Source organism: Chinchilla lanigera, unplaced genomic scaffold, assembly GCF_000276665.1.
Source record: "Chinchilla lanigera isolate Chin_1 unplaced genomic scaffold, ChiLan1.0 scaffold00055, whole genome shotgun sequence".
Classification (NCBI taxonomy): Eukaryota; Metazoa; Chordata; class Mammalia; order Rodentia; family Chinchillidae; genus Chinchilla; species Chinchilla lanigera.
The window spans coordinates 7,498,490-7,513,618 of NW_004955456.1; the positions used below are offsets into that span (position 1 = coordinate 7,498,490).

The 15,129-nt window shown below is 53.9% G+C and overlaps 2 protein-coding genes across 2 annotated transcripts; both read left to right on the forward strand.

The window, feature by feature from the left end:
* Positions 1–2,358: 2,358 nt before the first annotated feature.
* Positions 2,359–5,821, forward strand: Tmed4 (transmembrane p24 trafficking protein 4). Its single transcript, XM_005396661.2, has 5 exons — positions 2,359–2,581; positions 2,752–2,852; positions 2,964–3,089; positions 3,285–3,431; positions 4,445–5,821. The coding sequence occupies exons 1-5, from the start codon at positions 2,422–2,424 to the stop codon at positions 4,592–4,594; spliced, it is 684 nt and encodes a 227-aa protein (XP_005396718.1). The 5' UTR covers positions 2,359–2,421; the 3' UTR covers positions 4,595–5,821.
* A 949-nt stretch (positions 5,822–6,770) lies between these two features.
* On the forward strand, positions 6,771–14,736 carry Ddx56 (DEAD (Asp-Glu-Ala-Asp) box helicase 56). Its single transcript, XM_005396662.2, has 14 exons — positions 6,771–7,932; positions 8,031–8,192; positions 8,681–8,841; positions 8,975–9,145; positions 9,283–9,373; positions 10,022–10,266; positions 10,549–10,668; positions 11,803–11,916; positions 12,035–12,129; positions 12,419–12,492; positions 12,578–12,667; positions 13,333–13,438; positions 14,035–14,108; positions 14,294–14,736. The coding sequence occupies exons 1-14, from the start codon at positions 7,873–7,875 to the stop codon at positions 14,369–14,371; spliced, it is 1,641 nt and encodes a 546-aa protein (XP_005396719.1). The 5' UTR covers positions 6,771–7,872; the 3' UTR covers positions 14,372–14,736.
* Positions 14,737–15,129: the final 393 nt, after the last annotated feature.

The following is a 15,129-nucleotide window of genomic DNA, read 5'->3' on the forward strand; positions in this document are numbered from 1 at the left end:
ACACTCGCAGAGATTCTTTTTCTAAGTTAAGGTCACATTCAAAGGTTCTGGGAGTCAGACATGGACATAGTTTTTGGGGCCACTGTTTAACCCACCATATGTCCTTCTTCCTTGCCTCATGCTCCTCTTTGATGAGTTTTTAAAAAAACTTTTTATGTTTATGTTTGCAGTATGTAATATTCGCATTCCTCGCGGGGAGTTGGACACGTACATACACATCAGTCCTTATTTCCCCTTCCTGTTAGACACTTATCTCCTGCTGACCTTCTGTTTATTTACTTATCTTCCTCGACTCCATGAGGACAAGGACTTTTGTGTTTTGGTCAGCATTGTGATCCCCTTAGAAAGAGCAGCTGCTACAAATGTTTGTGTACCACATACTGGCTCAGTATGCAAAGGAAGGTGTGGCCAACCTACACAAAGCCTAGAGAAAGAGTGGCAACAATTGCCCCATACTCCCCACCTTCCCTGGGGATTGAACCCGAGGTCTTCACCCTGAGCTACATCTCCAGTATTTTTTTTTTTTTTTTTGAGACAGGGTCTTACCAGTTCAGGCTGGCCTTGAACTCTCTATGTAGCCCAGGCTGTCCTCTAACTCACAGTGATCCTCCTGCCTCAGCCTCCCAAGTGCTGGGATGACAGGCATGTGCTACCATGCTTGGCAACCTTTTTTAATTTTCATTTTGAGACAGGATCTCCCTAAGTCACTAAATTTCCAAGACTGGGCTTGAACTTGTAATTCTACAGCCTGAGCCTCCAGAGCAGCTGGAATGGTAGGCTTTTACCTCTGTGCCAGGTCTCTCACCAACTTTGAGAGGGTAAATATTTATACCTTTGGGGAATGGATAAAAAAAGTGGTATTTTTATACAATGAAGTACTACTCAGTTATAAAGAAGGATAAACTTGAGAAACATTTATAGGGAAATGGATACAACTTGAGTCCATACTCATAAATAAAATAAATCAGTCTGGAATATGTAAACATCGTATTGTCTCTCCATTGTAAGAAGCTGAAAGAGTAAATAAGACCCAAAATGTACAATAAATATTGTGAAATGGGAAGAAAATGATCAAAAGGAAAAAAAGTGGAGCATGGTGGTGCATGCCTATAATTCTAGCACTTGGGAGGCTGAAGCGGGAGGATCCTTGCCCCTGAAATGCATAGTGAGACCCTGTCTCAAAAAAAAAAAAAAAAAAAAAGGAAAGAAACTGGAATGGGGGAAAAGGAGAGAAAAGCAACAAAATACACACACACACACTAGTTATTCTAATTGCTATTAGCTCATTGAAAGGTTTATGTCTATACTGTTTGATCAATTTTTTACACCTATATCTTGCAATATGAGCAACTACTTTGAAGATAACAATGCGCAGTGTACTAACCATTGTTACTCTCCCACAGTCTTTTCTTTTTTTTTCTTTTTGAGACAGGGTCTCACTATGCAGTTCAGGCTGGCCTCGAGCTCACTTTGTAGCCCAGGCTAGTCTCGAACTCGCAACGATCCTCCTGCCTCAGCCTCCGAGTGCTGGGATTACAGGCGTTCTCCTACAGTCTGGTTTTGAAACTTTATACCATTGTTTTTAGTGTTTATTTTTTCTTTACAATAAAAAAAAATATTTGGACCTCCGGAATTAGATTACCTAAATTGTACCCAACAAAACTCAGGCACGCTGGCACACGCCCGCAAACCCAGCAGCCAGACGGCTGAGGCAGCAGTGAGTTTGAGGCTAGCCTGGGTAAATTAATTGCACTTTTTTTTAAGTATACGAAGGCTGAAAAAAAAAAGAATATGCAGGTTGGAGAACGAGGCAGAGAAGCTGAGGAGAGACCGGTCACACCCAAGTCCCCTCCGGAGGCGGAGAGAGCGCGCGCTGCCTAAGCGAGCCGGGAGATCTCCTGCCGAAAGCCAAGCTCTCAGCGTCCCACAAACGACCCCAAGCTCCGGGGACCCGCGGTCGGTCGTCTGGGAAGGCGCGCGGGTCCTCACAGCGCCCGTCCCGTTTTCACTGTGGGTAAACAGACAACAGGAAGCCCATGAGGCACGCTAGGAGAAAGCCTGGGCTTGTTTTTGCCATGCGAAGAACGGAAACGCCCAGCACGAAAACAACTCTGCCCAGTCACGACACCCTGGTTCCCGCGCCCTTGGGCAGAGGCAGCGCGCACGCGCACAGTGCTGCGAGATGCGGGCCCCCGAGCGAGACAGGCACCATTGCGCAGGCGCCTTCTCCCCGGTTTGTGGCGTCGCCGGGGCAGCACGCAGGCGCAGAGTAGTAAGCGACCTCCCGGAAAGAAGGTGGAGGAAGAGCGGGTGGGCGTGACTGCGCAGGCGCCGTCTCAACGGCTGTGTGGCAGCGCAGGGGCGGGGCGCAGGCGCAAAGCGGGCCGCAAGGCCGCGCATGCGCTTGGGGGGCGAGGTGCAATGGCAGGTGTCCGGGGCGGTTGGCTCCTGGGGATGTGGAGGCCTTTTCTGCTGTTCCTCGCGCTGTGCGCCGCGGGCGCCCGCGGCCTCTACTTCCACATCGGCGAGACCGAGAAGCGTTGCTTCATCGAGGAAATTCCCGACGAGACCATGGTCATCGGTTAGGCGGGCTGAGGGTGGAGCGGCCCTTTGTTTTTGCCCGGCCCTCAGAAGCGCCCCTTTTCCCGAGCCCCGCCAGGTCGTCCCCTCCCCCGAGGAGCCGGGGTCTCTCCAGGGCCCCACCCCGGGCCGCGCGGCCGGCCGGTTCCCGACTGTGTGTCTGCCCTGCAGGCAACTACCGGACCCAGATGTGGGACAAGCAGAAGGAGGCCTTCCTGCCCTCGACCCCCGGCCTGGGCATGCACGTGGAGGTGAAGGACCCGGATGGCAAGGTGAGGGCGCGCTGCGGGCCCGCGGGGTGCAGGCTGTGCGTCGCGGCCCCGGGGGCCCGAGCTTGCTCTTCGAGGTCGCAGTGAGGGTGGCGGTCTCTGATGTGGTTGCAGGTGGTCCTGTCCCGGCAGTACGGCTCCGAGGGCCGCTTCACGTTCACCTCGCACACGCCCGGGGAGCATCAGATCTGCCTGCACTCCAACTCCACCAGGATGGCCCTCTTCGCTGGGGGCAAGCTGGTGAGAGAAATTCTCCCTGCCTTCAACCTGAACCACCTCCAGATTTTCATTTGTCGTCACTGTCATGCGCGATGCTTCATAGCACATTCACAAGTGGGAGACGGATGTCCTCTGTGTCCTAGTCAGGGCCAAGAGTCTGTTCCCGAGTCTGGGACAAACATAGAGGCCTACTGCTGAGACACCGTTTCCTTGCAGCGCGTGCACCTGGACATCCAGGTTGGGGAGCACGCCAATAATTACCCAGAGATCGCAGCCAAGGATAAGCTGACCGAGCTGCAGCTCCGTGCCCGCCAGCTGCTTGATCAAGTGGAACAGATTCAGAAGGAGCAGGATTACCAGAGGGTAAGGGAAGGTCTCCTTGTACTTGACCTTTACACCTGCTCTCCCTACTCCAGGTTTCTGCTGGAGGCCTTTGCTACTTAGGACATCAGCTCTTCAGAGACTAGAATAGATGGGTCTAGATAGTGGGGTGTTTTGTTGTTGCTTTTTGAGACATGGTCTTGCTAGGTACCCTGAGCTGGCCTTGAACTCTGCAGCAGCGATCCTCCTGCCTCAGCCTCCAGAGTGCTGGGATTACAGGCGTATACCATGCCCTCCTTTTTGAGAAATCTAGGGCCTCACCTGGATGTGAGGTGCAACTACTGTATCATTGGATCACACCCTCAACTGTTCCCTTTCTGGTAAAATATATGTAACAAAACAGCATTTTAGCTGTCTCAAAATACAGCCTTGTGGGATTAAGTATGTTCACATTGTACAATTAGCACCTCTGTCGGTTTTCACGATTTTTCACCTTCCTAAACAGAAAATCTGCACTTACTAAATACTAATTCTTCTTTCCTTCCCTAGCTCCTGTTATTTTCTGCTTCTATGTTTCTGACTCACCTAAGTACAGTAGTCTTCCCAAAGGGCAGAATTTTTCACTTAGCACAATGCCCCCCAGATCCGTCTATGTTGTAGTATGTGTTCCATTTCTTTCGTTTTTAAGGCTGAACGGTATTCTATTACACGTATGCATTCCACTTGGCTTTAGTTGATTCTTAGGCTGTGTAAGATAACGTGTAGAGGGCAGCTCACAATCTGGTAATAGCTACTGTCTCTTTGACCTCTTGATGAAGTGGTAGGAGCATGACTTCAGTCCTAACAGAGGTGCCTGTGGAGGGACAGCATCATCCCTCACTTGGGGCAGCTGCGGTGGGGAGACTGGCACCCCTCATGGACTCACAGGTGGTCGCAGGTGGTATTACAGAAGGTGTTTGGTCCTGGAGTTGAGCGGTCACACACAAGCAGGGACCTCAGGACAGCCAGGACTGTTTCTTCTGCTCCTTTAACCCCATGATGTTCTCCCCACGCAGTATCGTGAAGAGCGCTTCCGTCTGACCAGTGAGAGCACCAACCAGAGGGTGCTGTGGTGGTCCATCGCACAGACTGTCATCCTCATCCTCACCGGCATCTGGCAGATGCGTCACCTCAAGAGCTTTTTCGAGGCCAAGAAGCTGGTGTAGCACCCTCTCCATATGACCCTTCTTTCTGCCTCAGTTATTTCCCCACCTACTCCCTTAGCCATCTGGAGTTTTGGTGGGGAGGGGAGAGGAAAAACATACCACTTTGGTACCATGGCAACGAACCATTCAGATCAGATACTTGTTTAATTCTGGTTCTCAAGGACACAGAACACTGGTCCAATCTTTCAAGATCTGTTTTAGGACTTGTAAGGAATTGGAACTCAGCTAAGATTAAGTCTTGTTTCTTTTGCCTCCACTCATTCCCTTCTTTCACAAAATGAGCAAAACCTTCTATTTTCTCTCTTACAGGCTTATACATAGGTCCTGCCTCACTATCCCCTGGCCAGTCCTGGGTCCCTCAATGGCCTTGTGAATGTAAATACGGGGCAAGTCTCACCCCAGAGGATCGAGATGTTTTTCTATATATTAGAACTATTTTTTGATAAATTATATATTTTCCTTCCTAGTTGAAGTGTTACTGCCTGTAACTAGCAGAAAACACCAATCCAGCCCTTGCATATTGTGTTTATTCACATTTTTAATAACTGCCATGGCAGCTCTCAGGATTCTACCACTTGGTGGGCCAGAAAGCAGTTGTCACAGCTGCTGTCAGGGCCATGCGGCTTCTCAGAAGGCCAAGCAAAGCTCTCCTGGATGCCTGTGATCCCATCTCACAGGGCCTGGATGTCAGAGGTAAGGGGGGGACAGAGCTGGCACAGGCAGCGTGTGCTGACCCTGCCTCTTCCCTAAGTCTTACTTAAGCTCTGGTAAATGATTTTTCAAGGGAACCAGATTTGGTTCTTGCTATAGATTTTTCCAGTGAAATAAAAGTGTGTTATGGTAGCTGTGTTTGACATGAAATCAGAGGTTGTGGCGGAGGGGAGACAAAAAGCGGGAGGATTCCTGGCCCGGACTGCTGGCGTCAGTGTCCTGAGGGGACTGCAGTGTGGCCTCGTCCTTTGTGTCCAACTCAGCAGGCCCTCCAGCTAACCATTCTCGAAGGCCAGCCAAGTAGATAGCACATCAGCCAGGGACTGTGAGATTAAATACTTGCTTTCTTAGCCCTGAATCATAAGCTTGAATAACTCAGTATACTTTTCTCCTGCCCTTCTCCTGTAGGAATCTTCATATGATTAGTTGTCCCTTTGTGGCATATTAATTCATAGTCTTACATATTTATTTGAAATTCTATTTATTAAATTACTTTATCTGACCTACAAAACTAAATTCCCTTGTTACTTCTCATTGTGTCCTATAATATTCCATATGCCTATTTTTACTGTGTTTTGAGACAGGGTTTCACCATGTAGTGCAGGGTGACCTTGAGCACACTGTGTAGCCTGAGGTGGCCTCGAACTCTCAGTGATCTCCCTGCCTCAGCCTGCCAACTGCTAGGATTAGACACAGGCCATCAAGCCCAGAACTTTTTTTTTTTTTGAGACAGAGCTTTTGTACATAGCCCAAGTTGGCCTTAAACTTGTAACCTCCTGCTTCAGCCTCCCAAGGGCTGGGGTTCTCATTTAATACTTTTTTGTTTTGGTTTTTTGAAACAGGGTCTTGCTATCCAGTTCAGGCTACCCTGGAACTCTTACGAAGTTCAGGCTGGCCTTGAATGAACAGTATTTCTCCTGCTTAAGTGTCCTGAGTGCTGGACATGTGCCACCACGCCTGACTCATTTAGTATTTTTGTACTTTCCTTTTTAAAATTTGGTTCTTTGAGACAAGGAGGTTTCACTATCTAGTTCAAGCTGGCCTTGAAGTATGTAGTTTTGGGTTAGCTGTTACTCAAAGCATCTTGGTGATTTCCCTCTAGCATCACCCTTAATTTTATTTTCATTGTTGCTTTTTATTTTGAGACAGGGTCTCTGTATGCAGTTCAGACTGGCCTCGAACTGTGTAGCCCAGGCTGCCTTCAAGCTCCTGGCGAACCCCCTCCCTCTGCCTCTTGAGTGCTGGGTGTGTACCACACACTTGACCAAGTTCTTGCTTTCTTAAACTTTACAATATCCCTGCAGAACAACCTTCTTCACACAGAAACAAAAAAGCCAGTATGTTGGTGCACATTTGTAATCCCAGCTACTCAGGAGGCTGAGGCAGGAGGATTATAAATCTGAGACCAGCGTGGGCAATTTAGCAAGACCCTGTCTCAAAATAGAAGCAGCTGGAGAGTAGTTTGGCATTCTCTAGGTTTAATCCCCAGTACTAGGGGCAAAAAAAGGAAGTGTGTGGGTTGGGAGGCACCCACTCTCACCTTTTATTGAAGCCCAGTCCCTCAGCTGTCATGAACTGGCAGTGCCCATCAGTCGGTCCCTCAAACTTGTGGTGCATAAGGAATTTTTAATCTAACAGCCAGATCCGAGTTCCTGATACACAGACCCTAGGCCACATCAGCTGGATGCACAGACTCGCCCTGGAAGCTCATCAGTGTAGATTCCTGGTAACTCAGGGCCAGGCTGATCTATAGGTAGGTGCTGGTACTAGCCCTTAAAATGTGTCAGGACCCTAATCCCTCGGATCTGAATGTTACCTAAAGTGGCAAGGAAGGCTGACAATCAGATGACTGAAACTGGGAGCCTGTCTTGGGTCGTCTGCGTGAGCCTAAAGTAATGAGGGGTCTAGTGACTAAAGGGAATAATCCATTTCCTGGCTACCTGCGGCTTGTTTTGTGACCCTTTTTCTATCTTCAAAGACTCAGCAGTGGGCTGGGTCCTCTGATGTTTTCCTACATTCATTGATTTGAGACAAGGTCTCACTGTGTAGTACAGCCCTGGCCGCCTACGGGATCGCTGGTAGACTCCACTTGGATTTGTATCCTGTTGCTACTGTGACAAACTACCACAAAGTGAATGGCTTAGTAAAAATTTACGATCTTAATAGCGCCTAATAAGGGCAGAAGTCTGATAACTTTGTTCTTATCCCAGGGGGCCCTGTGACCCAAAGATCTGTAACCTCTCTGTGTGGGGCCCACCTGCGGCCAGGTGTGGGGTCCGCAGACCACCACCCTCCCCTCACAGGCAGCGAAGGATCTAAGCCCAGACTCTAACCGTAACCACGCGGAAAAACCCCATCAACACTATCCTACCGGTCAGAAACTACAGGGAACCAGAGTTTGGGCGGTACTGAGCGCTGCGCAGCCGCAGACCGCCCACCGCCACCGGTACGCCGGAAGTGTACGTGCCAGCACTTCCGGCGAGTGCGGGTTTCTCCGAAGCTGATTGGTCGACGCCCCAACGTCTCCCGTGTTTCTGGCTGCGCGTGCTCGCTGTCAGTGCGGAACCATGGCGGACCTGGAGAGTCTGGGATTCGAACACATGGGCCTGGATCCCCGGCTTTTGCAGGTACCTGGAGGGCTGGGGACGGGAGATCCTCCCACAGGAACCGCAGGGCGCGCCACTGCCGTCCGCGACTCCTGAGCCGCGCTCCGCGTCTTTCTTAGGCCGTCGCCGACTTGGGCTGGTCGCGGCCCACGCTGATCCAGGAGAAAGCCATTCCGCTGGCGCTGGAAGGCAAGGACCTGCTGGCTCGGGCGCGCACGGGCTCTGGGAAGACGGCCGCGTACGCGATCCCGATGCTGCAGCTGCTGCTCCACCGGAAGGCGGTGGGTCGCTGGGGTGGCAAGGGGAGGAGGGAAGCAAGATCCAAAGAGGCGGGGAAAGGAGGTGCCAGGTTTTCCGTGGGGCTCCTGTTCGGCGGGCTGGTTCCATGTGACCCACCCCCTGGGGTGGAGTTTCTCCTAATCCAGACTGCAGCCACCGCTGCCAGCCGGAGTATAATCCTGGATAAACTGCTTTTGTTTTATAAAGAAGAGTTGGATGTCTGCTTTCCATTTACACAATTAGTGTGAGAGTCGCTTTCAGTACCTCCTGCGTTTTACATAACCTGTAATCATAAAGCAAGTTATTTCTGAGTGTCAGTGCCTGGGACAGCTGTCCATTCTGTTCCGAGGGGGCGGAGGGAGGGTTTGATCAGAACATGCTGAGCGTTTGTATTGCGGTGCATGGGTTGACCTGGAAGGAGTAGAGAAAAGAATCGGGCAGACCCAGTCACATGCCCGCTGGCTAAGGTCTTTGGTTCTTCTTCTTACAGACAGGTCCTGTGGTGGAACAGGCTGTGAGAGCCCTGGTACTTGTTCCTACCAAGGAGCTGGCGCGGCAGGCCCAGTCCATGATTCAGCAGCTGGCTGCCTACTGTGCTCGAGATGTGCGGGTGGCCAATGTCTCAGCTGCTGAAGACTCAGCCTCACAGAGGTGGGTGAAAGCTGCCGGGGAACAAAGCTTCACAGACGTGCGGTCGGGTTTGTGTGTGGTAAGAGAGGGGCAGGTCCGGGGTGAGGTTCTGGCTGCTGAGCTCTTCCTGACACTGATGTCTTGTTGTCTGCAGAGCTATGCTGATGGAGAAGCCAGATGTGGTCGTGGGGACCCCATCCCGCATATTAAACCACTTGCAGCAGGACAACCTGAAACTGCGTGACTCCCTGGAGCTCCTGGTGGTGGATGAAGCTGACCTTCTGTTTTCCTTCGGTTTTGAGGAAGAACTCAAGAGTCTGCTCTGGTAGGAAGGGATAGGGGTGGTTCCCAGTGGAAAAGTCAGTGAGCAGAGCTGGGCGAGCGGGGATGAGCGGAAGCTCAGCTGCTACACTTAGCGGCCCTTGGAGCTGGAGCACGACCGGACTGTTCGCTTTCTTTCAGTCACTTGCCCCGGATTTACCAGGCTTTCCTTATGTCAGCTACTTTTAACGAAGACGTGCAGGCGCTCAAGGAGCTGGTGCTGCATAACCCGGTAAGGGGCACTGAGGGAGCAGCTGGAGCTGCTGGACACTTGAGGACTCAGTGCTCCTTCTCAGAGGAACCTTTGGTGTTTTGGGTGGGACCATTGTCACTGGTGTGTCATTCCTGGTTCTGAGGTATTTAAAAGCAGCATCAGCTGGACGTGGTGGTGGATGCCTGTAATCCAGCACTGGGGATGGCAAGGCAGGAGGATCACCGCAGGTTCTAGGCCAGCCTGAGCTACAGAGCGAGACCCCATCTCTACATATTCTCAGATGTCCCCAGATCACACTGTGATTCCCCTGGAAACTTGAACAGAGGACCCTTACCCCAATCCCTAAGGGCAATTGACGGGCAGAGCCAAAGTTATAAGGGGAAGGTTCTGACCTTTCGTAAATGTAACCCTTAGAAGATCTGTTGCTATAGGCCTGTCCTACTCGGTAGCTTTGTTTGTCAGCATCTGTATTCATTTGGGGCTCCGGGTGCTTTATGTACGGACTGTGTCTTACGTATACCATGTCAATTCGGGTCCCCTCGGGGTCCGTGGCTGGAGGGCTCTTGCACACTAAAATCCTTAAGGCACCTCTGCCCTCTACAAAAGCGTCTGCGCCCTAGTGTCTGTCTCTTCTCTTCCCTGAGTGCAGGCCTGTCCTCTGTCTAGGTTACGCTCAAGTTACAGGAGTCCCAGCTGCCAGGGCCAGACCAGTTACAGCAGTTTCAAGTGGTCTGTGAGACTGAGGAAGACAAGTTCCTGCTGCTCTATGCCCTGCTCAAGTTGTCGTTGATTCGGGGCAAGTCCTTGCTCTTTGTCAACACCCTGGAGCGGAGTTACCGGCTCCGCCTCTTCCTGGAGCAGTTCAGCATCCCGACCTGCGTGCTCAATGGTGAGCTCCCTCTTCGCTCCAGGTTTGTACGGGCCGCGTCTTGGTGGGGCTGGTTGAAAACAGGCACAGGACAGGACCCAGTTGATGTTCCTGTGTTGCCAGTACGCGGTAGAGGCCAGGCTCTGAACCTGACTGACAGTTACTTGCCAGAACCCCAAAATACCCATCTTTATGTCATTTTCACCAAAGCTAAGGAGTGGAGAGAGATGAAGGGGTAGAGGAAGCAGCAGTGGGCACTGGTGACCGTGACAGTGATGGTGTCACACCGTATGCCCGCTGGGCTCACCCTCCTCTTGGGCTGCAGGTGCCATATCATCTCTCAGTTCAACCAAGGCTTCTATGACTGTGTCATAGCAACGGATGCTGAAGTTCTCGGGGCCCCAGCCAAGGGCAAGCAGCGGGGCCGAAGGGCCAAAGGAGACAAGTGAGTCCGCCTTTCTCGTCCTTAGCCCTGCCAGAGCGGCCTGTTTTTCAGTTTGTTTGAAAACAGTCTGGAGTGCACAGAGCAAGATGTCATGGTCCAGGTGGCTGGTGGTGTAGCCTGAAGAGCCCTGTGGCTCTCGCTTAGCTGCCTGGCCGTGGGGACGGGGATGGGGACGGGGATGGGGACGAGGTGGAGGCTGCTTACTGGGTGCGCCTGCTGTCTGCTGGAGGACTGCCCACCTGTAGTAGGTGGTGGCTGGCGGAGGCTGGGAGCATGTTTCTGAGGAAAAGGGAAGCTCCCTGGTCTAGTTGAAGGGGTCACTGGCCCAGGGGGAGTCCCCAGGTCACTGCAGTTGAGGTCAGCACAAGGGGTTGGTCTCCACGTCAGAGCTCTAGGCCGACCACTGTGTCCTGGCTCTGGAGCAGTTTTTCGTCTGTCTGTTGCAGTTCTGGGGACTGAACCCAGAACCCAGGCACTTACTCTGCAGACACGACAGTAGTGGTCTGCAGCCCCCACTTCTGGAAAAGTTCTGAGGGTTTTGGTTTGATTGTATTTGTTTTGTTTTTGTTTTTTTTTGGGGAGACAGGGTCTTGCTGTGTAGGCCTGGGCTGGCCTCAAGCTCATAGTTATTCTCCTGTGTCAGCCTTTCAAGTGCTGAGATTACAGGCATGGGCCACCACACCTGGCTTTTCTTTTTTGTTTGTTTTGAGACAGGGTTTCACTTTGCAGTTCAGGCTGGCTTTGAACTTATTTTATTCAAGCTGTCCAGACTGGCCTTGAACTTTAACCGATCCTCCTGCCTCAGCTTCCCAAGTGTTGGGATTACAGGCATGCACCATCACGCCTGTCGTTTTGAGGGGTTTTTTGGTTTGGTTTTTCATGCCTAAGTCTCACAAAGTCTCTTCAGTTCCCTGGGGGTGGAATTTGTAATCCTCTTGCCTCAGCCTTTCAGAGAGCAGGGCTCACAGATGTGCATCACTACGCACATTCCTAGAATGATTTTGATGTAAAGTGCTCTTGTGTGTAACAGGGACTTGTGGTCTTTAGTTTTGTTTAGAGGATGTTTTGCTCGCTAATCTTAAGAACACGTTCTAGAGCAGAAAAGGGCTGGCCTGACCTTGGTTCTCTCCGCAGGGCCTCTGACCCTGAGGCCGGTGTGGCCCGGGGCATAGACTTCCACCATGTGTCCGCTATTCTCAACTTTGACCTCCCCCCGACCCCCGAGGCCTACATCCACCGGGCCGGCAGGTAGGAGCCTGGGCGGGAGGGCAGAACTGCGTGGTGAGGCGGTGAGCGTGGTGGAGGGTGCGGTGGGCTGGGCGGAGCCCACAGGCAGGGATGCAGGCTGGGTTGTCTCCCGTCGCAGGACAGCACGTGCCAACAACCCTGGCATAGTGTTGAGCTTTGTGCTTCCCGCGGAGCAGTCGCAGCTGGGCAAGATCGAGCAGTTTCTCAGTGACGGTGAGCATGCAGGCTCCGGGCTGGGCCAGGCCAGGCTTCCCCCACGGCAGACCCCTGAACGCTCCTCATGTCCCCCGTGGGGCAGGCCCTGTGTCGCCCTGCACTGAGGGGCAGACGTGGTCTGCCTCCAGTCGGCATGTGACCTCTGTGCTGCTCGCACACGCGCCGTCTGCTGCATCACTGGCAGCCCGCGAGGCCAAGGACAGCGCCATGCGCCTGCGCGCGTGTGTCTCTCTCTCACCCTGGGCTGATGCTCCTGTCTGAGCCCTTCCTGCTCCTGTCTTCGCAGAGGGTGAGGCCCCTGCCCTGCTTCCCTACCAGTTCCACATGGAGGAGATCGAGGGCTTCCGCTATCGCTGCAAGGTGAGCCGCTGGGCACTTCGGGGATGGGCAGGGGGAGCTTTGACTGGGTCCTGTCCCGTGGCTGACCCCCGGTGTCTGCCCGAAGGACGCCATGCGCTCGGTGACGAAGCAGGCCATCCGGGAGGCGCGGCTGAAGGAGATCAAAGAGGAGCTCCTGCACTCGGAGAAGCTCAAGGTGAGGCGGGCGAGGGCAGCCACACTCGGGCCTGTGCATGTTCCCGGAGCTCGAGCCAGTGTGCACGGGCACACACGCATCTGCATCCAGCCCTGTGGTCGTGGCATCCAGAAGATGGCGCAGCCTGGCATCCCCCCACTGAGGTTCCACAGTGTGGGAGGTTCCACAGCTTGGGTGTCTGCGAGCCGCAGCGGTGACGCCAGGTGAAAGCTGCAGAAGGGCTATTGGCGGCACATAGGAGGGAGAGTTTGAACCAGTGTAGGAGTCGGAAGGCGGCCTCGATGGGAACAGTGAAGGAACAGAGGTCGTAGGAAGTCTGCACAGGGTCGCCTCGTGCCTTTTAAATTGTAAAGCACACGGATCTGATGTCTTTTCGAAGGTTCAGTCTGATGGGTGCAGTTGTAGTCCCAGCTAGGGGACTCGCAGAGAGGCTGAGGCAGGAGGCTCGCTGGATCCCAGGAGAGTAAGGCCGGCTTGGGCAACATAGTGAGCCCCTGTCTTAAAGAAGTAGGTCTGGGGGGTAGCTTAGTGTAAAGCACTAGAGTGTGCAGCGCCCTGCCTGAGTTTGCTGAGACTCACTCACTGCTCCAAAAATAAAGTTGCAAACTGAAAAACTCAATCTGTGAAGTTCCAAAGCCGCTGACCTGAGCTCCCTGCCCTCCCAGACATACTTCGAGGATAACCCCCGGGACCTGCAGCTGCTGCGGCACGACCTGCCTCTGCACCCCGCGGTGGTGAAGCCACACCTGGGCCACGTCCCTGACTACCTGGGTGAGTGGTGGGAGGGTCGGGAGGTGGAGGGACGTCCCGGAGGAGCAGAGCGAAGAGGCGCCAGAGTGGGTGGCGGGAGCTGCGGGAGGGGAGGCTGGCGCCCTGGCCTCAGTGAGCTGCTCTGAGCAGGGTCCCTCGCTGGGAGGGCGTGGCCTGGCCTTTGGGATCAGGGCCAGGATTGGGAGCCCGGGACGTCACGTGAAGCCAGTGGATTTGTCACAGGGCCTCGTGTGAAAGGTCGCCCTGAGCCTGTCCTTTACCTGCACCTCCCTGCCCTCCCACCTCGGCTCTGTGTGCCGAGCACGCTGTACCCTAAGCGCCACCCCACCCTGGCCTTGTTGCACACCCCCGCCACACGCTTGAACACCGCCGGAGGGTGATGTGGATGGTGGCTCGGTGGGCCTGGTATTCTTTGGTCCTGGGGTTTGTGTGAGGACGAGTCTGTGTGTCACTCATGTCACAGTTGAGAGCGCAGCACTGGGCATCCCGGCCAGAGGGTGGGGAGCCCTTGCAGTCTGGGTTCGGCGCTCATGGGGTTGGGGCGACAGGAGGCTTCAAGAGTGGTGAGCTGACCGCTGAGGCCTGGTCTCTTGCAGTCCCTCCGGCGCTCCGTGGCCTTGTGCGTACCCACAGGAAGCGGAAGAAGCTGTCCTCTGGCAGGAAGGCTAAGGTACGCCCGGGGGCTGTGGGGCCAGCAGCGGAGTCTTCCCCACCTTGTCCCTTTGCTGTCGCATGATGTCCACGCATCTTGCCCGGTGGGTGGAGGAGGACTGCTCCTTGGCCCTCGGGCTGCCCACGGCTGCCTCTGTGGGGACAGCCGTCTGCCTGCCCTCTAACCCAGACCCTACTCCACAGAAGACGAAGACCCAGAACCCGCTGCGCAGCTTCAAGCACAGCGGGAAGAAACCCAGACCCGCAGCATCGCCATCCTGAGGCCACCAGGCCGCCGTGTGGGGAGTGAGCTCCCAGCAGGACTCAGCGGCTCAGCGCCCTGCACGCCACACACCCAGCGCTCCGTGCTGGACACACGGACTTGGGGGACTGGGCTGGCACTGCCAGGCTGCTGCCTTTCCCCCTGAGGTTCCAGCTGGGCACAGTGGCCCCTGCCTGTGGTCCCAGCTACTTCGGAGACTGGTGGAGGAGGACTGTGAACTTGAAGCCAGCCTGAGCAACTTTTAAATCCTGTCTCAAAGTTAAAAGGAAAAAGGGCTGGGGATGTAGCTAAGTGCAGAGGCTCAGGGTTCCTTCCCCAGTACTGCAAAAACAAACCACACAGAATAAACCTCTTCCACCCCAGACTGGTCCCTCAGCCCTCATTGTGCGCTTTTGCTGCTTGCAGTCCCGGGTGTGGCCAACAGAGGGCAGTGGTGCCTGGCTGGTCCCCTGTGTAATCCCTGCTAGTCCCAGGCCCAGCCCAGAGCATCCTGGGAGATGTCCTTCCTGACTGTGAGCTGCCTGCTCCCCAACACATGTGCACTGTGTTCAGAGGCACCAGGGCCACTGTCTCTTCCTTCCAGGTTGACAGCACGTGTGTCAGCTGTCTGTCAGGAGCAGGAGGCATGGTGTGACACAGGCACCAGCTGAGCACCTGGCCACCTTCCAGCCTGAGACCAGGCCTCAGCCCCGAGGGTGGGCTTCCCCCTTTGAGCACCCTAGGCTGCTCCCCAGCGTCCCCTGCCCGTCACTTGCTC

Coding starts and splice junctions, on each gene's coding strand:
- Tmed4 (XM_005396661.2), top strand. CDS start 2,422: ATGGCAGGTGTCCGGGGCGGTTGGCTCCTGGGGATGTGGAGGCCTTTT. Junction 2,582..2,751: donor CGACGAGACCATGGTCATCG/GTTAGGCGGGCT, acceptor TCTGCCCTGCAG/GCAACTACCGGACCCAGATG. Junction 2,853..2,963: donor TGAAGGACCCGGATGGCAAG/GTGAGGGCGCGC, acceptor ATGTGGTTGCAG/GTGGTCCTGTCCCGGCAGTA.
- Ddx56 (XM_005396662.2), top strand. CDS start 7,873: ATGGCGGACCTGGAGAGTCTGGGATTCGAACACATGGGCCTGGATCCC. Junction 8,193..8,680: donor TGCTGCTCCACCGGAAGGCG/GTGGGTCGCTGG, acceptor TTCTTCTTACAG/ACAGGTCCTGTGGTGGAACA. Junction 12,493..12,577: donor GCTTCCGCTATCGCTGCAAG/GTGAGCCGCTGG, acceptor GTCTGCCCGAAG/GACGCCATGCGCTCGGTGAC.